The sequence below is a fragment of the Mobula birostris genome, chromosome 6 (genome assembly GCF_030028105.1).
Source record: "Mobula birostris isolate sMobBir1 chromosome 6, sMobBir1.hap1, whole genome shotgun sequence".
Classification (NCBI taxonomy): domain Eukaryota; kingdom Metazoa; phylum Chordata; class Chondrichthyes; order Myliobatiformes; family Myliobatidae; genus Mobula; species Mobula birostris.
The window spans coordinates 31,969,492-31,994,812 of NC_092375.1; the positions used below are offsets into that span (position 1 = coordinate 31,969,492).

General features: G+C 39.2%; 1 protein-coding gene across 1 annotated transcript; it reads right to left on the reverse strand.

Moving 5' to 3' along the window:
- sft2d2a (SFT2 domain containing 2a) lies at positions 1–24,994 on the reverse strand. The gene is made up of 8 exons (XM_072260124.1): positions 24,896–24,994; positions 15,593–15,679; positions 12,292–12,377; positions 8,106–8,187; positions 5,744–5,779; positions 5,597–5,655; positions 4,428–4,457; positions 1–3,053 (listed from the first exon to the last, which is right to left on the reverse strand). Exons 1-8 carry the CDS (start codon positions 24,959–24,961, stop codon positions 3,014–3,016), a joined length of 486 nt encoding a protein of 161 aa, XP_072116225.1. The 5' UTR covers positions 24,962–24,994; the 3' UTR covers positions 1–3,013.
- Positions 24,995–25,321: the final 327 nt, after the last annotated feature.

Sequence of the window (25,321 nt, forward strand, 5' to 3'; positions counted from 1 at the left end):
TGAAAGCTGTTTTGTTTATTTGCAATTAAATAATGTTTTACAATAATCAGAAGCCAAGAGAACATTTTAGTGAAAATCTACAGCACAGCATGGTACCAATTTATTCTAGTACATATAAAGCAATAAACACCAGTAAGCAGGAACTCTTCAGAGAGCTAACAGGCACTTTGCTCTTGGTTTACTACACATTAACCTGTACAAATCAAAAATGCAAAATCCATTTCAACATTTGCTCAAGTACAGAGTTAACACTTCTATAAAAATATTCATTTACATAAAGTATACTACACTTCCATCATCTTAAGTGTGCAAAATCTAGAACAGATGCACAGTTATTATTTAATACAACTATCTCTACGTGCAAGTGCCGATGGAGATGCAGGTTCATAGCTTTAAAATATAGATACAATATTTTCTCTCTGAGCAAGTGTGCAATGAGAGACTAAGACATGCTTTATTTTTTTTCTTGAAACTGGTTAGCAATAATTACTTACACAATTTGAAAAAAGTCAAATGGAAATTGAGTTGGTAAAAAACATGCAAGTTAAAATCAAATTTCATTCAGTATCAGTACATATTATTCTCTGAAACTTCATCTCAACAAACAACTCATTCAGAGAAAATAGCAATTTTAACCAAAAATTATTTCTCATTAGAAGTTCAGATACTAGACATGAGGAATTTAATAATAGTCAATTTCACTCATGGGTTATACAGATGCAAATTTTGATTTTGAAAAGTGAGATTTGCACCAATATCATAATCAAACCATCTTTGTATTACACAAGAAGGAATCTCAAATGGGAGTATGTAAAGGAAAACAAAGGAATTCTTTCTTTGTCCATCCACAAAATAACAATTCAATGTATCCACCCAATGGACACTGATCTAAATGAGTGACTCAAATTTAAAATGAAATAGAAAATGCTGGAAACACACTGCACGTCAGGCAGCATCAGTAGAAAGAGTTCTACAAATAGTCCTGGACTTGAAACATTAGCCATTTCTCTTTCTACATATGCTGCCTGAACTGCTGCAAACTTTCAACATATTCTTTGCTTTTATTTCAAATTTCTGGCACCTGCAATTTTTTCCCCTTTTATTGACTCCAGAGTTTGATCTCCAGTCTAGCTACAATGTCCTTGAAAAGTCGATCTGAAAGCTGTTTTAATGTTAATTCATGCAGTTTAATCTTCAATGTTTAAATAGAAAATGCGAAAAAAGATTAAGTATTACAGTAGATAAGACTAGATTTTAACATCAGTCATAAACAAAGCAGCTAATTAAAGCACATAACTACAATCCTACAATGCATATCTGCTCTAAGGCACTTGTTGCTCAAAAGTGGGCTGAGTATATTGCTGTTACAGAATTGACAAAAACATTCTGATCATACAGATCCAATTAGCAAAAGAAAAAATATATACAAGCATAGACTTCAAAACCAGAAGCAACTTTCAATGTCTGATGTATTATAAGCACTGATGGAAGTAGCTTTATTTACAGCAAGTACTTCTATACTAAAATATCATCCTTTCATCCTAGGTCTCAAATATTACCTTCGATACTACAATTGGCCAAAGTAAAATCCCTAGAATAAACTACATCCCAATCTACAGAATGGCAAGCATAAATTGGTCCCAAAGTTAAATTTAGTTTTTGCCCTCCGTTCAACCTTCATCCATACTTCTATAAAGTTGAAACTTCAGAATCAAAATGGAAAATCTCAGCTCAACACCATCTAACATTTTAAACTATTGTTACATTTAACTGAAATAGCTTTATAAAGGTTAAACTTGCAATAAGCTGCACTTCAATATTTGTAATGGAAAATAGAAAAAATAGAAAAAGACAAGTCATTAATGCAGTTCACCAAAATAGGTTTTATAAGCGTTAGTGATTTACCAAATTATTGATACACTGTTGAAACATCTATATTAATTTTCCTCTGATTTTTTACATTGCATGCAGTTCAGATGCTTTGAAATAAAAGTAATCATAAATCCTATATTATCAGCTTTCATTTACCATAAAAAGATGGATAATGTTTGGTGAGTGCATTTAAGACCTACATCATATTAATCCAAAAGGCACACTTGTAACCTGCAGCCCCAAGATATTTAATATCAAAGTGTTGTTACTTGGAGTTCACCAGGCACCTGGATATTAGTAGATTGAAAATTGTCTGATCATTGTACACTGCAGCTAAAGACAGCATCTGAATTCCCAAAAAATAAAGGCACTGTTGTTTATACTTCTGGTGTAAGCCCTTTAAAAATCATTGGATTTGTACTTTTAGGAAATAAATAGGAGCATCACATTTGACAAACTGTTTTTCCTTTTGATGATTCAGTAGTGCAGAAAACAAAAGCTAGTTGTCATGATGATACATAATAAATTAAAATTAGCGAGTTTTGTAAAAACTATACTTTCCCTCCAAAAAATGTCAATACCAAAAATATTTTGTTTCAATCACAAAATTAAGGTAATAAGGCTACAAAGCTTAAACCACTGTGGTCAATATTCAAAATGGTTCAGCTTAATGAATTACCATGTGTTTTCAGTTTCATGTAAGATTTCATTGTCACAAAACCCTTGATGCATTTGCAGAAATTGCAACAGCATTTCTGAAATCCCTCTAATCCATGTTCTGATGGTCATTTATGGTTATTCTGATGGACTTTATGATCAAAAGACTAAACAGAATAATGACCATTGGCCCCCTTATTACAAAAGGAGTAAATGGTCATGAAAATGTATATTATTTACATAATATTAATAATGACCATTTACCCCTTTTATTATAATTAGATGATCAGGTCAAGCGGACAATAATTTTCTGAATGGTAAACAAGAATTCAAGAAGTATAGATACAATTATTGTCATTACTGAAGCATACATTAAGATATTTAGCAAAACTTGTGATTCTTCGTAACAGACACAGAAAAACGCAGAATGCGAAATCTGCCTTTAACATGATGTTGCTCCTTTCCACCTTCAGGCAAGTAGTTTTCACGCCAAACATGTTGTAAAGCACTTTATCACTGCATCTCTGTGAACAAGATTCAAACAGACATCAAAACAAAGCTGCCACTTCTCAAACACCAAGTAAATGCTGCCTGATGGCAACATTTCAATTATGTAACTTTTGTATTAAAACCGAAAAAAAAACTCTACTTCAGATGTCAGGTGCAAGGGAATTCCAGTACAATTTAAGTGCATACAGGTCAAAATTTACAAAATAATAGCAAGTTTTGTGTTATACATTCACAGAGGAAACACCATGTCAGTTATATGTAAATATAAAATCCCCTTTAGCAGTGGGTGTGACTGCAATTCACTAAATTAGAGTAGCATGATGATTAGGTAGAAAATTGGCAATCATTAGAAAGGAACCTGTGTGTTCAATTAAGCTGAAACAACAGCCAAGAAAGGCCAGTGATCCATGGACCTGAGAAGAATACAGGAAAAGCAGATACTGGGATACCAACATAAAACTAATAAAATCTAGATGTTAAATATCAACTTAATTTGACTAATAGCATGCAAAATAAGAGCTTTCACACTAACTGCAATGCAAAGATTGTTTTGGTAGTGTAGTCACTGTGACACAGGAAAAAACAACAACCGACTTTCTTAGGTTAGGACAATACAGCAAATAGCAGTGGTATGGAGGGCAAGCTAAACAGTATTGGTTTAGGATGAATATTGGCCAAGACATCAAGACATTATTTGCTGCAAAATAAGTCACAGCAAGCATCAAACTCAAGTGAAACTGAGCATCTGATATAGCAATATTCCTTCAGCATTCCACTGAAGTGATACTTCAGAATGCCTACTTTACTCCTGGAGTGAAGCAACAGCAGTTCTTCCAACACTGGCTGATACAATATTTTCTCAAATACGTTTTATATAGGATGTATGATTTCTAAATACTGTATATCCTTAACAGAACAGATTTTGTTCACATGTTTTCAGTACTCTAAATGATGTAGGTTAATGACACTGCTTAGATGCCTATAGCTTGGAAATAAATTGTAGTAATCTGAGGGATTATCAGGTTTGGGTAGGAAATAGTATTTCTATGATACTCACAGTTCTGTTGAAAAATGCACCCAAAAGAAATAACCCACTTTTCTTTATTTTTTTAAGAACAGTTAATTACCAATGTACTCCTTAAATTCCTCTTTCTATTTCAGATGGCTGTGGAGGCCAAGTCATTAGGTATATTTAAGGCACAGGTTGATAGATTCTTGATTAGTCAGGGCATGAAGGGATATGCGGAGAAATCGAGAGATTGGGGCCGAGAGGGAAATGGATCAGCCATGATGAAATGGCAGAGCAGACTCGATGGGCCAAGTGGCCTATTTCTGCTCCTATGTTTTATGGTCTTATACACATTCTTACATTTGTATTAAGTACTCACCTTGCAAATGGAATATATGAAATACTATACCTGTTGAAAAGAAGAGGAAACAATTATTACTGTCACGTTTTTTTTTACACTAACTGCTGTTGTCAAAATTCAGAAACAGTCCAATTTTAGCTAAAAGATAAAGGACAACTCTGGCCACAGACTTCTTCACATCCCCCTTTAACACAACTAAAATCAACTAGTAACTGCAATACGGTTCTCTTTTAACAGCAATATTGTGGCTAACTTTTGTTTATGTCCTTCTCACCTACTCAAGAACAATTTTCTATTAATACTGAGCAGAACAAAAGCAACCAATTATAAGCACAAGATACTTACATTATGATTCACATACGATGCATTATCAAAAAGAATGCAAGCAAATACAAAAGGTGGCTCATGGTTGAAGCCAAGGAATGAGGAAGTGCAAGTATTCTTGTATCAACTGATGACAGTGTGCATTGCTGAAATTTCCAGCATTTTCTGCTTTCACTTGGACAGAAAGTACAAGAGGAACCAGGAACTAAATTTTCTTCTTACAACATGCTACATATACATTTTATGATTGGGCAGTGTTTGAAAGTGACATGCATTTCTTGCTTAGTAGCGCTCTATAAAATAAGTGCATGTTAAAAATTAATCCTATGGTAGGTTCAAACAATTATAGCTTTCACATTCAGCCAAAAAGGTCAAGTTTATTTGAGCTGACTCTTAAAAGATAACTGATCGTTTAAAGTGGATCATTAACTTTGTGTAAAGCAAAAGCCTCCCATGTTTAGATTTTCCTCTAACTTGCCCAGTACTAACTTTGTCTTTTTGTGAATTTACAACTTGTACTCAATCAAATTATCTTCTCACTTGCGTAAACTAGTGAGAACATCTGCTCCCTTTGGGAAACTGCCTTTGAATCCAGCCCTCTGTTATAAGGCTGGATTCAGAACGTGCCAAACCCATTTTCGTGTCCACCACTGCACAGCAGCCTTTAGATTTCATTTCAGTAACTGTACTGGACACCATTTGATCTCTTTTCCTTCATGGTTCAGAGTAGTTTGGAAATTTTATCAGCCATCTTATTGACCTATTCAATGATCATGCAAAGCAGCAAATGTCATGCATGTTAACTGACACACTTGCAAATAAAGTAAATTTGAAGAACTTTCAGTATAAACTTGTTTGCCTACCAAGTCATGGCAAAGAACTGCAACACACAGAATATCAAAGCAAGTCCTGCTTTCTTCCACTGCAAGAGAAAATACAAATGGATTTCACATTTTGAATAATTTTCTCTAAATAATTTCCTTTTACATTTTTAAGGAAGAGAGACATACCCAAAATGCGGAGCACAGTGTACACGCAAGGCAAACCTGTAGAAAGAAAACATTTCACACTTTGAGATAACATCAATAAACAAAGTGACTATTTCAAGATTTCCACACATCTACCCAACAGTTAGTTGATGTCAGGAATACTGTAACACTGCCAAATTCTGTTCAGCACTATTCAATTCCAAATCTGTAATTTCAAGATTAAAAGGCAGACTCAACTAAAGGAACTAAATAACATTTTCAGATGTTGTAATATTTAGTTCTTGGATACCTAGACTTACCAGAAACTTCACCATTTCCACTTCCTTTCTTAACATCTATCCATCTGCTTTTGTAAAATGCCCAACACAAAAACTGTGTGATGGAAAATTTTGTTGCAAGGTGGCAGACTTCGTAATTTTTAGTCATACTGCTTTAAAAAGAGGTAATTCTAAATACAGGAAGATAGCTTTGTGCTATGTACACATTCGAATACTTAACTGTTGGAATACTTTTGAACCCTCAACTAAGAGACCTTTTTTTTGTACATGGAGATTCCTGATTCTTTGAATATACAGTATTTATCATTGCCTTATCGAGTCATGGAAGCATGCAGCATGGAAACTGTCCATTCAGTTCACAGCATCTACATCAGTCACTGGGCACTCATCTGCACTATCCCGTCTCCATCATTTGGCCCATACTTTTCTACGTGTAATTGATTCAAGAGTTCATCAAAAGCCTTCTTAAATGCTATCAGTTTCTACCATTTGTTCATGACTAAATTCCAGCTACTCACCGCTCATTTGGTCACAAAAGTTACCCTCACTTCCCTGGTGAATCTCTTCCCCCTTTTTCTACAACCATGTCCTCTGTGCTCACATCCAATATGCATTAAGGTTCAGAGAATTATCACACCACTTAAGGCAACCTAGAAATTCACAACCTCCAAAGATTTTTAACATTTCAGTATCACTTCTCATTGTTCTAAACACCCAAACTCCCATTTAATGCAATGACAGCGTCTTATCTTTGGAATCAACTTTGTGAATCATCTCACCACTTACAACCCTTCTATCTCCTCTTCTTTCCATCTCATCTCACTAATGCCCTGCATAATTGCAGACTTACCATAAAACTCAAATACTTGTATTATCATTTAAACATTTTACTTTCTGATCAATTGCTGTACCTGCATGTATACAGGAACAGTTAAATCCTTTCAAAATATCATTTGTTAGGTCATTATCTTTCAAAATAAAATTAAAATTTATATATTTACTAACAAGTGGATGCTTGCAATAGTCCACAATTACCTGCACCTACCGCCTTTTTGCCCAATCATTTAACCCTGAGACATCTCCCTATGTGATCTCACGTCTTCATAGCTTCCTTTCTTCATTTAGCTCTGTTTAATATGCAAATCTGATTAGATTTCTCAAACTCAGCTCAGTTATACCTGGATGAACCATCTTTTGTAGCACTATACATCAAAGTTAATGCAGGCCAGGCAGCATCTCTAGGAAGAGGTACAGTCAACGTTTCGCGCTGAGACTCTTCGTCAGGACATCGGCCCGAAACGTCGACTGTACCTCTTCCTAGAGATGCTGCCTGGCCTGCTGCGTTCACCAGCAACGTTGATGTATGTTGCTTGAACTTCCAGCATCTGCAGAATTCCTCGTGTTTTTGTAGTACTACACAGGACGCAATTCAATCAGCCAAAAATGAATGGTTTCAAGAGATCCAAGTTAATGGATTTGATTAGTGTTATTCATAACACCTTTTTATTTCATAATCTGATAAAACATGGAAGACCGTTTCTCAATATCAGCATTACATTTGAATGTACAATAATTTTTTAAAACTTTATCAATTAAATATTGTTTTGAAGTAGAAAAGCAAATCTGTTAGATAAAAATATACATAGGTAGTTTCCACCTCTCAGTACAACCCAAGACAGAACAAGGACAGCCCTTTGGAACAGAGATAGAGGAATTTCATTCACTAGAGAATGGTAAATCTGCGTTGCCACAGATGGATGTGGAGGCCAAATTATTGAGTACATTTCAAGCGGAAGTTGATAGGTTCTTGATTAGTAAGGGCGTCAAAGGAGAACAGGATTGAGAGGGGTGATAAAAATCAGCCACGATGGAATGGTGGAGCAGACCCAATGGGCCAAATGGCCTAATTCTGCTCCTAGGCCTTATGGATGTTATCAGCAAATAAGCCTAATTATGATTATAATTCCAACCAAGGAGTCGTGCATAGTCCAATTCAGAAACAGGATACATATATAGAATTATGTACAAGAAAATTGCATTTGGGAATGCCAGAGAAAGTTCTGAAATGCTCAAATAGAGATACAATAAAATACTCAAATACTTACAAGCATAACAATGGTAGCAATTAATCGAGTTGGCTCAAACATTTTTTTCAATTGTTTGACAGGCCCCATCAAGAACAATGTACTGAAAAACAAAAGCGAAGCGCAAGATCATAAATTATCAATAACAAAAAATTGAGAAAAGTATGCAAGGGGAAAAAGGTTTGGAGAGCTGCTATTTCTTTATGGTTCAAAATCTCATTGACAAAGGAAATAATTACATTTATATAGAACCTTTACAACAGCAGGCCATCCCAAAGCCCTACAAATATTTACAAACTGTAGACATTGTTTTAACGTATTAATAATTTGTACACAATAACCTTCAACAAGTAACAGTATATTGCCGTCTCCATCTCCAAGCCTACTGCTTCGGCAAGGACTCTTCCACCCCCACCGATGACCCCTTCTCCCGTCTTCAACCCTCCTCCTCTTCATGGACACCCCGCTCTGGTCTTCTGCCTGCTCTGGATCTCTTTATTGCTAACTGCCAATGGGACATCAACCATCTCGACTTCACCGCACCTTGTTCCCATTCCAACCTTACTCCTTCTGAACGCTCTGCTCTGCACTCCCTCCGCACTAATCCTAACCTTACTATTAAACCCGCCGATAAGGGGGGTGCTGTTGTAGTCTGGCGTACTGACCTCTACCTTGCTGAGGCACAGCGACAACTCGCGGATACCTCCTATTTGCCCCTCGATCGTGACCCCACTAAGGAGCACCAGGCCATTGTCTCCCACACCATCACCAACTTTATCCGCTCAGGGGATCTCCCATCCACTGCTACCAACCTTATAGTTCCCACACCTCGCACTTCCCGTTTCTACCTCCTACCCAAGATCCACAAACCTGCCTGTCCTGGCAGACCTATTGTCTCAGCTTGCTCCTGCCCCACCGAACTCGTTTCTGCATACCTCGACACGGTTTTATCCCCCCTTGTTCAATCCCTTCCTACCTATGCTCGTGACACTTCTCACGCTCTTAAACTTTTCGATGATTTTAAGTTCCCTGGCCCCCACCGCTTTATTTTCACCATGGATGTCCAGTCCCTATATACTTCCATCCCCCATCAGGAAGGTCTCAAAGCTCTCCGCTACCTTTTGGATTCCAGACCTAATCAGTTCCCCTCTACCACCACTCTGCTCCGTCTAGTGGAATTAGTCCTTACTCTTAATAATTTCTCCTTTGGCTCCCTCCCACTTCCTCCAAACTAAAGGTGTAGCTATGGGCACGGGTATGGGTCTTAGCTATGCCTGTCTTTTTGTTGGCTTTGTGGAACAATCTATGCTCCAAACCTATTCTGGTATCTGTCCCCCACTTTTCGTTCGCTACATCGACGACTGCATTGGCACTGCTTCCTGCACGCATGCTGAGCTTGTTGACTTCATTAACTTTACCTCCAACTTTCACCCTGCCCTCAAGCTTACCTGGTCCATTTCCCCACCTCCCTCCTCTTTCTGGATCTTTCTGTCTCTATCTCTGGAGACAGCTTATCTACTGATGTCTACTATAAGCCTACTGACTCTCACAGCTATCCAACTATTCCTCTTCCACCCTGTCTCTTGCAAAAATGCCATCCCCTTCTCGCAATTCCTCCGTCTCTGCCGCATCTGCTCTCAGGATAAGGCTTTTCATTCCAGGACGAGGGAGATGTCCTACTTTTTTAAAGAAAGGGGCTTCCCTTCCTCCACAATCAACTCTGCTCTCAAACGCATCTCCCCCATTTCACGCACATCTGCTCTCACTCCATCCTCCCACCACCCCACTAGGAATAGGGTTCCCCTGGTCCTCACCTACCACCCCACCAGCCTCCGGGTCCAACATATTATTCTCTGTAACTTCCGCCACCTCCAACGGGATCCCTCCACTAAGCACATCTTTCTTTCTCTGCTTTCCGCAGGGATCATTCCCTACGTGACTTCCTTGTCCATTCATCCCCCCCATCCCTCCCCACTGATCTCCCTCCTGGCACTTATCCTTGTAAGCGGAACAAGTGCTACACATGCCCTTACGCTTCCTCCCTTACCACCATTCAGGACCCCAGACAGTCCTTCCAGGTGAGGCAACACTTCACCTGTGAGTCGGCTGGGGTGATATACTGCGTCCGGTGCTCCCGATGCGGCCTTCTATATATTGGCGAGACCCGACGCAGACTGGGAGATCATTTTGCTGAACACCTATGCTCTGTCCGTCAGAGAAAGCAGGATCTCCCAGTGGCCACGCATTATAATTCCACATCCCATTCCCATTCTGATATGTCTATCCACGGTCTCCTCTACTGTAAAGATAAAGCCACACTCAGGTTGGAGGAACAACACCTTATATTCCGTCTGGGTAGCCTCCAACCTGATGGCATGAACATTGACTTCTCTAACTTCCGCTAATGCCCCACCTCCCCCTCGTACCCCATCCGTTATTTATTTATATACACATTCTTTCTCTCTCTCTCCTTTTTCTCCCTCTGTCCCTCTGACTATACCCTTGCCTATCCTCTGGGTTTCCCCCCCTCCCCCCTTTCCTTCTCCCTGGGCCTCCTGTCCCATGATCCTCTCATATCCCTTTTGCCAATCACCTGTCCAGCTCTTGGCTCCATCCCTCCCCCTCCTGTCTTCTCCTATCATTTTGGATCTCCCCCTCCCCCTCCCACTTTCAAATCTCTTACTAACTCTTCCTTCAGTTAGTCCTGACGAAGGGTCTCGGCCCGAAATGTCGACTGTACCTCTTCCTAGAGATGCTGCCTGGCTTGCTGCGTTCACCAGCAACTTTGATGTGTGCTGCTTGAATTTCCAGCATCTGCAGAGTTCCTCGTGTTTACAATATATTGATGAACAGATAACTTTTTTAAAGTGTACAATCAGACAAAACAATCACTAAAACATCAACTCTTCAAAATATTGCCACTGGATCTTTTACATATGAAAAAAAACACTGATGAAGAATGATAAGTTCAAAGAGCCAGGGTAACAACTCATTGTTCTGAAAGGATAACAAACAGGTGCCTTATAGCAAGTCAGCCTCAACTTTTTTTGTGTGCTCAAATCTCTAGAGTGGGCCCTGAACCCACATCCTACAATCGTGGAGACAAGAATGTCAAAAATGGAATCACAGCTCACATTCAAGAATAATATTAAGTTGGCTTAAATCCCTAAGCAAGTAATCAGCAGGCTAAATTCTGGGAACTAACACTGCTACACTACAAAAGCAAATGATTATAAAGACCATCCAGAAAATACTGGAATGTCTACTTGAATACTTATGCACATTTAGCTAAGCCATTGCAGAATGAAGATATTGCATCACCTCCAAAAACCAGAGGTTAGGCAAGAGTAGATAAGCTTGAGTTCTACTTCTTGGCCTCCAAACACTCATTTTCATACCAGAAGTGCATTTAAAAACTGAAAAGGTCAGAATAAACTTTAGCAGTGTTTTAATCCAAACTAAGATATGCCTCAGAGTAACTGTACACAACTATGAAATGTAGAATTCCTGCACTTCAAGAACTATTTGCAATAAAAAGTGAAAAATCTTGCACTACCTTACAAATATCAAGTATTCCTACAAGCTGCATGCTTTTAAATACTTGAATCTTTTTGTGGGATGCTTTTTGCATCATCTATTTTATACTGCTGTAATTCAATTACCAGAACCAAAGGTTTCATGGCAGAATTTTAAGTGCAACCCAGATAGGATGTAAATAAAGTTTCCATGCATCTAAATTAAGTGAATTTGAATAAAGCCACTATAATTTCATTTTTTTTTTCCATTTAGTAGTGCAAACTCCTCATATTATCAATCCTGAGAAAACTAAAAATACTAACGGAGCAGAATAATTGAAGGAACCAAAGTTTATGTTCATTGTTGGGCTAACTTGGAAGATCAGCTCTTCGTATCACATGCTGAAATAGGCATTGGCTTCTGAAAGTGCACAAAGACAGTACAGCTCCTACATTTCATTTGAATTGTATAAATCACAAAAAGACTCAAAAGTAATAAACAATTAAAAAAAAGCCTCAGAACATTTCGTTGCATTAACAATTTGTAAAATATTCTGGGATAAAAAGCTTGAAAATTCTGTATGGAATAACAAGCAAATAACTGCCATTTTGTAAATTGGACAAATGGCTTAAAAATGTTTAGCATTTGCTCTGATTTCACGGTAGTTATTTGTATACTAATTGTGACTTACCTACCAATGGATGATATGTTCCCAATGCTATAAAACACAGCGAAAAGTATTAAGCCTTTTTTTGGAATCCAGAGAAAGCATACACCCTGGGAAAGAAATGTATTTGTAAACAGACTGTTAATTAACTAACACAAACTATGTATGTACTTTTTAAACAATATCCCTTTCATTTCCTGATTTGGAGGTGTGGCAGGGAAAAGTGTAGATGTCTCAACTTGGCTTTGACAGCTGAGTTAGACAATGAAGTTTTTGTATTATTTTACCATTGGTTATATATAAAAAGATCAATTGCAATCTAACTTAATGGCACTGCAAGAGCTTCAACACACCAATTGCTGTGCCCTAAGGAGGCAGATCACCATCTTCTTTTGTAATGCAAAAAGTGTTCGGAACTAGATGCAAACTTTGTCCCCAAGGGCTGCATGGAGTATTATATTAAAAGAAATGTCTTTGCTTGTAACTATGCATTGCATAATCCTTCAGTTTGATAGTTTTGATTTAAACACCCTGGTAAACAAAAAGTGGCTACAAATGTAAAGATAATTTATGGACTGCCCCAAGAAGTGTAAATTAGATGTCATAAATATCAAGTCATAAAGATGACTGTGGGGAAGCAGCTTTGCTTACTAGGTTGAACATTCATTTCAAGCATTAGAAATATCTAAACCAGGTCCAAAGAAAGGGCAAGGATTGAACCTAAGTATTTCAGGGTGACAATGAGTTTCTGTTTTCTAAACCGAAGTTACTGAAAGTTTTAGGTGCTACCAAAGTTCAAAAGCTCAAAGTTCAAAGTAAAATATATTACCAGAGTGCATACATGTCACCACATACAACCCTAAGATTCTTTTTCTGCAGGAAATCTAAGCAAATCTATGGAACAGTAACTGAAAAAGGATCAGTGGACAACAAACTGTGCAAATTCAGATATAAATAAATAATGAGCATGAAATAATAAGATAAAAGAGTCCTTAAATGAGAAAAGTTATCTCCTTTTGTTTAAGAGCCTGATGGTTGAGGGGTAGTAACTGTTCCTGGACCTGGTGATGTGACTCCTGGAGCTCTTGAATCTTCTACCTGGTGACAGCAGTGAGAAAAGAGCATGGCCTGGGTGGTAAGGATCTTTGATAATGGATGCTACTTTCCTATGGCATCATTTCATGTAGCAGCACTCAATGTTTGCAAGAGTTTTACCATTGATGTACTGGGCCAAATCCACTACCTTTTGTAGGATTTTCCGTTCAAAGGCATTAGCGCTCCCATACCAGGCCACCATGCAGCTAGTCAGTGCACTTTCCACCACACATCTATGGAAGTTTGCCAAGGTTTTTGATGATATGTCGAATTTCCTGAGACTCCTGAGGAAGTAGAGGCACTGCCGTGCTTTCTTCGCAGTTATATTTATGTAACACCCTGGGAAAGGTTTCACTGCTAATGTAATGGTTTCTCTGTAGCAGCAATGTTTGGCTTATGACTAGAGATAACGGGGGCTTTGGAATGTGTGCCGGCCAATGAAGGGAGTGTTTTTCCTTTCTTGCGTGCCCGAGAGTGAGATTCGTGGTCTTTTCTTCGGCAGAAGGTGGAGAGAAAAGATGCCAGAATGGGGAAGTCATAGACTTGCAATAGGGCCGAGAGTCGAGGCTGCCCAGGGGAAATCGATGGAAGACTAACAGACAGGAAACTGTGAGCTCCAACATGCGTATTAGACTGTTTCATTAAAATGGGTCTTTTTCTTTTTGTTTTCTTTACTAACCCGCTAGTCAAATTAAGAATTATAAAGCTAAATCGTTCAATTGCATATGGTGCAGTTTGTTATTTTGTGGTACAGATTTGTAACAGGGGTAACACATCAGGCAGCATTCACACAAACAAGAGGTTTTGCACCTCAGATTTCACACGTTTGGCGGGCCAGAGACGGTCTTCCCTAGACTCACTCTGTCCCCCAAACCTGAAGGTCACATTTATATAATGGGCCTAGAACAAGTCTTCTGAGATAGTGACACCCAGGAATTTAAAGTTACCGGCCCTCAGCACCCTCTCCTGAAGTCTACAATCAGTTCCTTGGTCTTATTGACATTGAATGAGAGGTTGTGTTATTACACCACTCAGCCAAATTTTCAATCTCGCTCCTGTATGGTGATTCATCACCACCTTTGATACAGCCCACAACAGAGGTGTCATCAGCAAACCTGTATATGGTGGTGGAGCTGTACTCAGCCACGCCAGCAATCATGGATGGATTTAGCAATAACCCCTTTATTGGACGGGCAGAGAAATTGTGGTGAGTTGTTTCGGAGAAAAACTTTGTATTAATATTACTCCTACAAGAATAGTATGAAAAGGACATCAGAAGAGTGGCACTGAATTGAAAAAAAACTGGGAGAGTTAGTAATCGGGCAGCAGAGAAGAGCAATACAAATCTGCTCAATTTTAGTGGTAGCCTTCAATGTATCTAAACCTTCAGGAAAAAAAACATTTCCAATAAATCAGATACTAACAAAACTGCAAAAAAAAAAATCAGCCAAATTTGAATTGATTTAAAATAACACTTACTGTAAAATCAAAAGAATGTTCTTAGGGTCAAAGGAAAAATAGATAGGCTATTGCTATTCAAATGACATTTTTTTCCCAAAAATCCACACAGGCTATTTTTCTATTGGCAAGCCCATTTTGTGCATCATGGAGACAATTAACTTACAGTAAGATAAGCATAGAACCAACCAGAATCAAAAACAAGGGATCAGTGATTAGAAAACTTATAAGTTACCCACTTGTGCTCTTAACACTGCCATCAAAAAATATGATTAAGTTTGTAATACATTTGGACAGTTATATTTGTGAATGTAGGCCTCAAAAGAAGAAAACGTTTCAATAAGAGAACCGCAGCACTTATCATGAACCCACCGTCATTAAGAACCCTCCAACTTTCATTTCATTAGAAAAAGAAATTTTTGAACACTTTTGGTCCTTTGCCTCTCAATCTTACCCTGGATAACTCAGATATTAGAATGAAACTTTAAGTAGCAAACATAGTGATCATAGTGTGCGTTTAGTACAGGTGACCCCACAATACAACAGTTTGGGTAACAGAATTTCATCCTTGCAGAAATCTACTTTTTTACAATTTTCTTGACATGCGCAAATGACACTACTTCATATTTCATAAAATCAGAATAAAGATTGCTTTCCAGAAAGACAATTCCCCAGTAAAGTGGGGGTTACTTGCATAACACTTTAGAATGCAAAGTTCCAACTTTGTACATACTTCAGATAGAATAAAATCTGTCAATTCAAATTAGCTTACCAAAATAGAGCACAGAATTCCAGCTACAAAACAGACAAGAAAGCCCTTCACTCGAGTTCCCCATCCTAAGGTGCTTCCTTCCATTACCTACAAGAAAAGTAAAATAGCATCATATTAATTAGGAAGGGGAAAAAAGATTATGAGAGAAAACTGGCAGGGAACATAAAAACTGACTGTAAAAGCTTTTATAGATATGTAAAAAGGAAAAGACTGGTAAAGACAAATGTAGGTCCCCTACAGACAGAAACAGGTGAATTGATTATGGGGAGCAAGGACATGGCAGACCAATTGAATAATTACTTTGGTTCTGTCTTCACTAAGGAGGACATAAATAATCTTCCAGAAATAGTGGGGGACGAGGGTCTAGTGAGATGGAGGAACTGAGGGAAATACATGTTAGTAGGGAAGTGGTGTTAGGTAAATTGAAGGCATTAAAGGCAGATAAATCCCCAGGGCCAGATGGTCTGCATCCCAGAGTGCTTAAGGAAGTAGCCCAAGAAATAGTGGATGCATTAGTGATAATTTTTCAAAACTCGTTAGATTCTGGACTAGTTCCTGAGGATTGGAGGGTGGCTAATGTAACCCCACTTTTTAAAAAAGGAGGGAGAGAGAAACCGGGGAATTATAGAGCGGTTAGCCTAATGTCGGTGGTGGGGAAACTGCTGGAGTCAGTTATCAAAGATGTGACAGCACATTTGGAAAGCGGTGAAATCATCGGACAAAGTCAGCATGGATTTGTGAAAGGAACATCATGTCTGACGAATCTCATAGAATTTTTTGAGGATGTAACTAGTAGAGTGGATAGGGGAGAACCAGTAGATGTGGTATATTTGGATTTTCAAAAGGCTTTTGACAAGGTCCCACACAGGAGATTAGTGTGCAAACTTAAAGCACACGGTATTGGGGGTAAGGTATTGATGTGGATAGAGAATTGGTTAGCAGACAGGAAGCAAAGAGTGGGAATAAACGGGACCTTTTCAGAATGGCAGGCAGTGACTAGTGGGGTACCGCAAGGCTCAGTGCTGGGACCCCAGTTGCTTACAATATATATTAATGACTTGGATGAGGGAATTAAATGCAGCATCTCCAAGTTTGCGGATGACACGAAGCTGGGCGGCAGTGTTAGCTGTGAGGAGGATGCTAAGAGGATGCAGGGTGACTTGGATAGGTTGGGTGAGTGGGCAAATTCATGGCAGATGCAATTTAATGTGGATAAATGTGAAATCCACTTTGGTGGCAAAAATAGGAAAACAGATTATTATCTGAATGGTGGCCGATTAGGAAAAGGGGAGGTGCAACGAGACCTGGGTGTCATTATACACCAGTCATTGAAAGTGGGCATGCAGGTACAGCAGGCGGTGAAAAAGGCGAATGGTATGCTGGCATTTATAGCAAGAGGATTCGAGTACAGGAGCAGGGAGGTACTACTGCAGTTGTACAAGGCCTAGGTGAGACCACACCTGGAGTATTGCGTGCAGTTTTGGTCCCCTAATCTGAGGAAAGACATTTGCCATAGAGGGAGTACAAAGAAGGTTCACCAGATTGATTCCTGGGATGGCAGGACTTTCATATGATGAAGACTGGATTAACTACTCACTGGAATTTAGAAGATTGAGGGGGGATCTGATTGAAACGTATAAAATCCTAAAAGGATTGGACAGGCTAGATGCAGGAAGATTGTTCCCGATGTTGGGGAAGTCCAGGACGAGGGGGAAGCCTTTTAGGACTGAGATTAGGAAAAACTTCTTCACACAGAGAGTGGTGAATCTGTGGAATTCTCTGCCACAGGAAACAGTTGAGGCCAGTGAAGATTGATTTAAAACAATTTCTGGTCATTAAGGGACATTGCCACAGTTGCTCATTATAGAAGTTCTAACAGAAAGCAAGACTGAAAGGTAACTAAGTAGAAATACTTTCTTCTCAGATAGATGCAAACAGAAAAAATTACATTGAAATATATAAAGAGTGATATTTTGAATTTCTACATTTTTAAAGATATTCATAGCAAGTGCCAGGGCCTTTGTAAAACTAATTGAAAAAGCCTATGGGATCTGGAGCTTTAGCTGTTGCATAATATAATAAGGTATTTGGTAGAAATAATGAGGTAGTCAGGTGTCCCTGGTGACAGTTGGAAAATTTTATAAAATATTGTAACCATGGAAGAAAAAATTGAGGAAATGAGGTCTTATCTAGATCTTTAAACAAGCCTAAGTATTGATTCTGGATCAATGGTAACAGACTGCGGTGGAGGCCAAGTTTAAGTTTAAGGCGAAAGCTGATTGTTTCCTGATCAGTCAGGGCAACAAAATATATGGCGAGAAGGCAGGTGTATGGGGTTGAGTGGATTCCAGGATCAGCCATGACGGAATGGCAGAACAGACTCGACGGGCTGAATGGCCTCATTCTGCTCTTATGTCTGATGGTCTAAGTTCTTATACTCTATTTGTGAAAAATAATGTAGTCACAATAACCTTTATAAAAACAAAAGTTTGACCACACATGGAGCATATACTGGGCACCATACTTTGGGAAAAGTTAAGGCCAGAAGAAATGTACTAAAATGCTTCTGGGAATGAGGGATTCTAGTTATGTGCGGAAGCTGGAGCAGAAGGAGATTGAGAGCCTTTTAAGATTATGAATGGTAAAAGGTAAGAAGAATGAAACCACACCCATCATTAAAGGATACAGAATTAAAGTGTACAAAACAGCCAAATTTGACAACAGAAATGACGTCTTTATTTCAAAAAAAAAGTTAGTGGTAACAATACCTAACGTACTGATAAAGGATTAATTGATACAGATCCAACTGCCGATCCATTAAGCATCTGAAAGATAAGATGGGCTCTGTGGAGCAGGCACAGGAATTGGACTAATTGAATTGCGGTTACATTGAGCTAGCACTGACTCCATGGGCCAAATGGTTCTCCAGTTGTAATTGTTAGCTTCTGCAAAAATCTTTTGCAATTGAATTCCTTAATGCAGCTGTAATCTGGCATTACTACTGTTGTCATTGACTTTGTTTTTAAAAAAATCAGCCTCACTCAAAAGGCCAGTGCTTTTACTCATCTCTGGCTGCCCTGGAAAAGTGGACTGAGGAACGTTCAGGAACCACAGACCATCATTTATTACAAGCGAGTGTACGGTCAGATTACATCAGAAGGTAAACATGGCTCAAGGTGGAGTCTTCCAACAAGAGAGACAGAGAAAAAAGGCTAACTTTCAAGATGAAATAGAGAACAAATGAAGGAAGAGTATTGGTGAGATGCAAGACTGAGGTCAATAAATATAATTTTAGAATAACACATATTGTCCACATACTCATTGTTTTCTTGGGAACTTTTTTCACTTTTGAGAAGTATCCTTCTACATACCAAAACTGAAAATATCTGAATCAAATGTTCAGCCACTACATAATGAAATACAGTGGATTCTGGTTAATTGGGACAGCTATTTATTTGGGACAACTCAAAGAACAAAAACCAATTGAAAAATATCCAAGATTCCCTTAATTTGGGATACTATGCTGCTTATTTGGGGCAGGAAAATGTTGCCGTTTCTAACTAGCATCAGTTGAACGCACCTGCAGGGCCATTAGACGCAGCACTGTGCTTCGAGCAACCAGTTTTTAAGTAGTGTCAGTTGTATGCATGTGTGTTCAAAAGCAGCAATTTTTGTCACAGATGGTTTGCACGAAATAAGGAAAGAGACAATTCAGAACTGTTTTGCTCACTGCGGTTTCAAGCATTCAGGCTTGGATGCGAGAAATGGCTGGGAGTGAAAATGAAATGATTTCACTAATTCAACAAGTTAGGAACTATGAGGAAATGAAGGTATCGACAATCATCTTGAATGTTACAATGAAAACTTGGAGAATGCAATTGTCAACAACATTGTAGGAAGGCCGTCCAGCATCTGCACAAGATGCCTGCGCTGATTTTATTTAGTCAAAAGAACGCGACGCAGATGAATTCCTCCACTGACTAGCACTGCAGCAGTATTAGTAGTGTTCTAATTTGGTCTGTATTTCTTTTAAATACATAATTTGTTACTCAGTTAAATGGTAACTCATCTTTTTAAAAAGTATCTTTTCAACTATTTCTATGAAACTTCGGCTAATTGGAGTAGCTGATTGATTAGGCCAAAATGTACTGGTCCCGATGTGTCCCAACAAGCTCATGATTTAAAAATCTTTGAAGTTTCAAGGGCAGCTTTTTCTCCCCCCCACAACATATTTAAGCTATTGGTTTTTAGTCTTTTCTTCACAAGGACAAAATTCCAATAAGCTTCTTCAGCATTACTTTCCCCAGCTCACAAAATGTTAATAGTTTTTCTTTCGACATATACCGCCTGACCTGCTGCACATTTCTCAGCACGTTCTGTTTTAATTTCAGATTTCCACATCAGCCATTTATTTGATAGTCATTTATTCAACTCTCTTCAACTAAATACCAATGATTAACTAAGGTTTGTACACCAATTACAATTAAAGCATTTTGGTCAGTGAAAGGTAAATTGAAAGGTAGTTTGTCAAGTTATTTCAAAGCTTCTGTGCAACACTGGAAGAATTAACTCCTCAGATGGATAACAGGCAGCTAGTGGAGCCACATATGCAATCAGAATATCCAATTAAATGTCACCATGTTCCGAAAAATCATTGCGGAAACTGTGGATGCTGGAAATCCAGAGGAACATCATTAACAGAATCCTCCTCTGCCATCTCACACCTCCTCTTCAAAAACTGCCACACTGGACCCTCTTAAGAGTGAAAATTTCCCTCCAATTTTCCACTACACTGGTAGCTTGTTTGCTCCCATAAGTCGGTCGAATACACACAAGGGGAAGTTGGGGAAAGAGAGAGGCTGACATCATAGCCCAAGTTGGGCAAGTCCATTCAATGCTCAGAAAACACGCTTCACGCTCCTCTACACCCTACCGCCCTCTCCTCTGAGCAATACAGCGCTCACCAATTATCAACAACCTCCTCTATCTTGTGTATAAACTGAGAATGGACGCAGCCAAACGAACACGGTCCAACTGTGCACTGCCATAGTGGGCTGAGGTTGCTAACAGGACTGCTTGGTCAATGCTCACCACTGTTGCACAATGCTAGAAAGATGATTTTTCATAAATCACCATCTCTTGCAGAACCCCTGGGCTATAGCATTAAATTGTGGGGTTGCTGGGTGGCATGCTCAAAGGGCCGAAGGGCCTACTCCACGCTGTATCTCAATAAATAAATAAATAAATAAATAACACCATAAGACATAGGAGCAGAATTAGGCCATCTGGCCCATCGAGTCTACTCCACTAATCATGGCTGATCCTTTTTTTTCCCTCCTCCTCAACTCCAGTTCCCGACCTTCTCCCCGTAACCTTTGATGCCATGTCCAATCAAGAACCTATCAATCTCTGCCTTAAATACACCCAGCTGCATGTGGCAACAAATTCACCACCCTCTGGCTAAAGAAATTTCTCTGCATCTCTGTTTTGAAAGGGCATCCCTCTATCCTGAGGCTGTGCCCTCTTGTCCAAGACTACCCTATCATGGGAAACATCCTTACCACATCTACTCCGTCTACGTCTTTCAACATTGGAAAGATTTCAATGAGATCCCCCCTCATCCTTCTGAATTCCAGTGAGTACAGACCCAGAGCCATCAAACATTCCCGTATGAAAACCCTTTCATTCCGGGAATCATCCTTGTGAACCTCCCCTGGACCTTCTCCAATGCCAGCACATCTTTTCTAAAATGAGGGGCCCAAAACTGTTCACAATACTCAATGTGAGGCCTCGTCGGTGCCTTATAAAGCCTCAGCATCACATCCCTGCTCTTGTATTCTAGTCCTCTTGAAATGAATGCTAACATAGCATTTGCCTTCCTTACCACCAACTCAACCTGCAAGTTAACCTTTAGGGTGTTCTGCACAAGGATGATGCTTCAGGCCAAGGTCTGATGAGGGTCTCAGTCTGGAGTATCTTTGCGTACAAATTAACATAGATCTAATTTAGATTATGAGAATACTCAGTCCTCGTTGATTGTCATTTAGAAATGCATGCATTAAGAAATGATACAATGTTCCTCCAGAGTGATATCGCAAAAAAACAGGACAAACCAAAGACTAACACTGACAAAACCACATAATTACAACATTTAGTTACAGCAGTGCAAAGCAATACCATAATTTGATGAAGAGCAGGCCATGGGCACAGTAAATAACGTCTCAAAAGTCCCAATTGACTCCCGAGTCCCCGATAACAGGCAGTAAAAGGGAGGAATCCCTGCCATAAACCTCCAGGCACCGACAACTGCCGATGCATTGGAAGCACCCGACAACAGCCGACACTGAGTCCATCCATCCGAAAACTTCGAGCCTCCGACCAGCCCCTCCAATACAGCCTCCTGAGCGCCATCGACCTCGCCCCAGCCGCTAAAGCAAGCAAAGCCGAGGATTTGGGGCCTTCTCCTCCGGAGATTCCGGATCTCACAGTACCAGCAGCAGCAAAGCGGGCATTTCAGAAGTTTCTCCAGATGTTCCTCCGTACTCTCACGTCTGTCTCCATCAAATCAGAATTGTGCACGGTACCCTACTTGACAGATTACAGATATCATTCACCGGAGTAGCCGCGCGCGCTGCGTCGCACCGCCATCTTCTCCTCCTCCTTCTATAATTAGTATAATTAGTCAGTACTCTTCAGTATTATTACTTACTTTATACTTTGTCGCCAAACAATTGATACTAGAATGTACAATCATCACAACGATATTTGATTCTGTGCTTTCTGCTCCCTGGATTACAAATATTAAATATAGTAAAAATTAGTAAATATTAAAAATTTAAATTATAAATCATAAATAGAAAATAGAAAAATGGAAAGTAAGGTAGTGCAAAAAAAACGAGAGGCAGGTTCGGATATTTGGAGGGTACGGCCCAGATCCGGGTCAGAATCCGTTCAGCAGTCTTATCACAGTTGGAAAGAAGCTGTTCCCAAATCTGGCCGTACGAGTCTTCAAGCTCCTGAGCCTTCTCCCAGAGGGAAGAGGGACGAAAAGTGTGTTGGCTGGGTGGGTCGTGTCCTTGATTATCCTGGCAGCACTGCTCCGACAGCGTGCGGTGTAAAGTGAGTCCAAGGACAGAAGATTGGTTTGAGCGATGTGCTGCGCCGTGTTCACGATCTTCTGCAGCTTCTTCCGGTCTTGGACAGGACAACCTCCATACCAGGTTGTGATGATTGGATATATATAAGATATGTATTTTACTCAATACATCAAATATGATCAGTCTAATTTCAGCTGGAATAAAGAATTCTATGGAACAGAAAGGGGCCATTTGCTCTTTATACTTATGCTAGATTATTTCTTTGTCAAATATTATAGTTCTTTACAAAGCTTCTAGGGAACATTTCACAATTACAGTAATCAACTTTGTAAACAATTTCAGTCTACTGTTAAAGTCACTTGTAATTGCCTTTATGGTCACAAAAAATGAATGTGGTTATCTAAGTTCTAACACTTTGCACCCTTCAAGTTTCTATACAGCCTGAGAGAAAAACAAGCCTAAACCCCTGGGAAATATCACCGCTTACCATTATTCAATATTAATAAAACTCTTGATTTCTGTGGTTTTCCTGAATTCAGTCATGCCACCACATTCCTGCAATCATTCTCATGTTTGACCCCAGGCTCTCTGGGAATACTTCTGAAATTCAGAAAGCCATTTCCATAAAGAGGTAAAACTGTGGATTTCTGGTGCATGCAATCAAGATCACTAGCATAATAACACTGTATTCCTCTGGCATTCAGGTGACTTCAAAACATCACTTTTGCATTCTCTTGGGCATTCTGACATAAGTGTTATTTAACTGAGATGCAAATGGTAGAATCTTTAGAATTAACAATAGCTCCAACAGCTGAAACACTAAACAAAATAATTCAAAGCCAGTTGGAGATGTTCCTATGCAGAGCTACAGATGATTTTAAAAAAACACTGGTATTTTGCATTATTTAGAATATTAAAAAACTTGTCCAAAGTGATTCCATCATAAATGTCAGGATGTCTGTCTAGATTATTAGATATCTCAATCTAATTTACTGACATTTGTGCAGACTGACTTGGCAAACATGTTCAGGGTCTTCTAGCAATACTCCGCCAAATATGGTCTACCAGTCCCAATGTGAATGGATCTCTAACTAAAGATTACCTGCTGCAAATGGGAAAAGCAGCTTTGGAGGTGTTTATTCACATGTTGCAGAACAAAAGTAGTGAAACAAACAACAACTTCTTTGGAGAAGTAGCAGTAGAAACAGGAACGAAAAGAAAAAGAAACAATTTGCAGATTTTAAGAAAGTACTTATACCTATCAAATAAAAAGTTGACTACCAAGTTATGAAATCGTACAAAAGTCCAAAAATAGGGCCACACAATAGACTCTATTCCGTCATTTGACACACTAGCTTAGGGGCTAACAGTTTGAAGATATAAATTCTAGAGTTACATTTTCTGGCAACTTACACACACACAAATGCAGTACTTTAAACAAAGGCACCAGACAGAACTAAACTGGAGAACAGCAACAAAGACTTACATGCAAAAAAAAATCATAGCAGAGCACAATGAATCGTTACAAAAATCAATATAAAATCAGAACTTGATTTAAGTACAAACTACAATGCACACATAATCCTGACATTTTGTACAACACATATAAAACAAAAGAACAAATTTTGTAGACACAAATATATAATCAAATGCGAATCGACGTGATTAGCATGCACTAGTTTTAGAGTTCTGTTTCTGACCGCTCGACTGACCGATAAGTTTGCAGACATCACTGAGACTTACCCTCGACACTAATAAACTGCTAATAGCTAATTTCCATAAGGGATTTGAACTATGACCTGAAAGTTACACCCTTGTTACAGGTTAGAGCAGCAGAACTAAAAATTCTTTAAATGAAATGTGATACGTACGTCTAACATCAAGGAATGCCCACCATCTGAGACGTAGATAATACCAAGATACCAATAAATAACATAATAAAGCGACAGCACAACAGGAAGCACTTCTATTTAGAATTTAATTTTCCCAAAATATGTACTCTCCCAAGAAAGGCGTTTAAAACAAGGTAGGATTTATGTTTAAATGGCGATCTTAGAGTTCAGGAGTCCGCGTTAAAGGTGAAAGGCTGTAGAGAGAGAGAGGCACACGCCAGCGTCCAGCACCGTCCTTGCCCAGGCTGCCCGGCCTAACCCCTAACTCTAAGCCACGGCTCCACGACTAACCCCCACTCGGGACGTCGCCTTACCTCGCTCAAGGCGCCTCGATCATCCGACGAATCCTCCCCGTTCAACACCTTCTTCAGCTTGTCCATCTTTCCGTGACCGATCTCGCACCCCTGACTGAATGCGCATGCGCAAGGTCACTACTAGCGCCCCTCGTGGCCACAGGATGCATTAACACCACAAAGCGCACCGTAATCTGAGATAGAAGGTTCTTTCTCAGTTGGGTCGCCTAGTCCATTTCTCTCTGCAGAAGCTGCCCGACCCGCAGAGTCAATTATCACTGGGTTTCTTTGTGCAAGGAGACTCAAGTTGCACCTGTTGTCCAAGATTGCTCTTTTAAATCATTCACCATGCTGTGTAAATGGATCCGTGACTCCTTCAGTGGGAGACCACAGTCTATGAAGATCGGAGATAACATCTCCTCCTCGCTGACAATCAACACTGGTTCA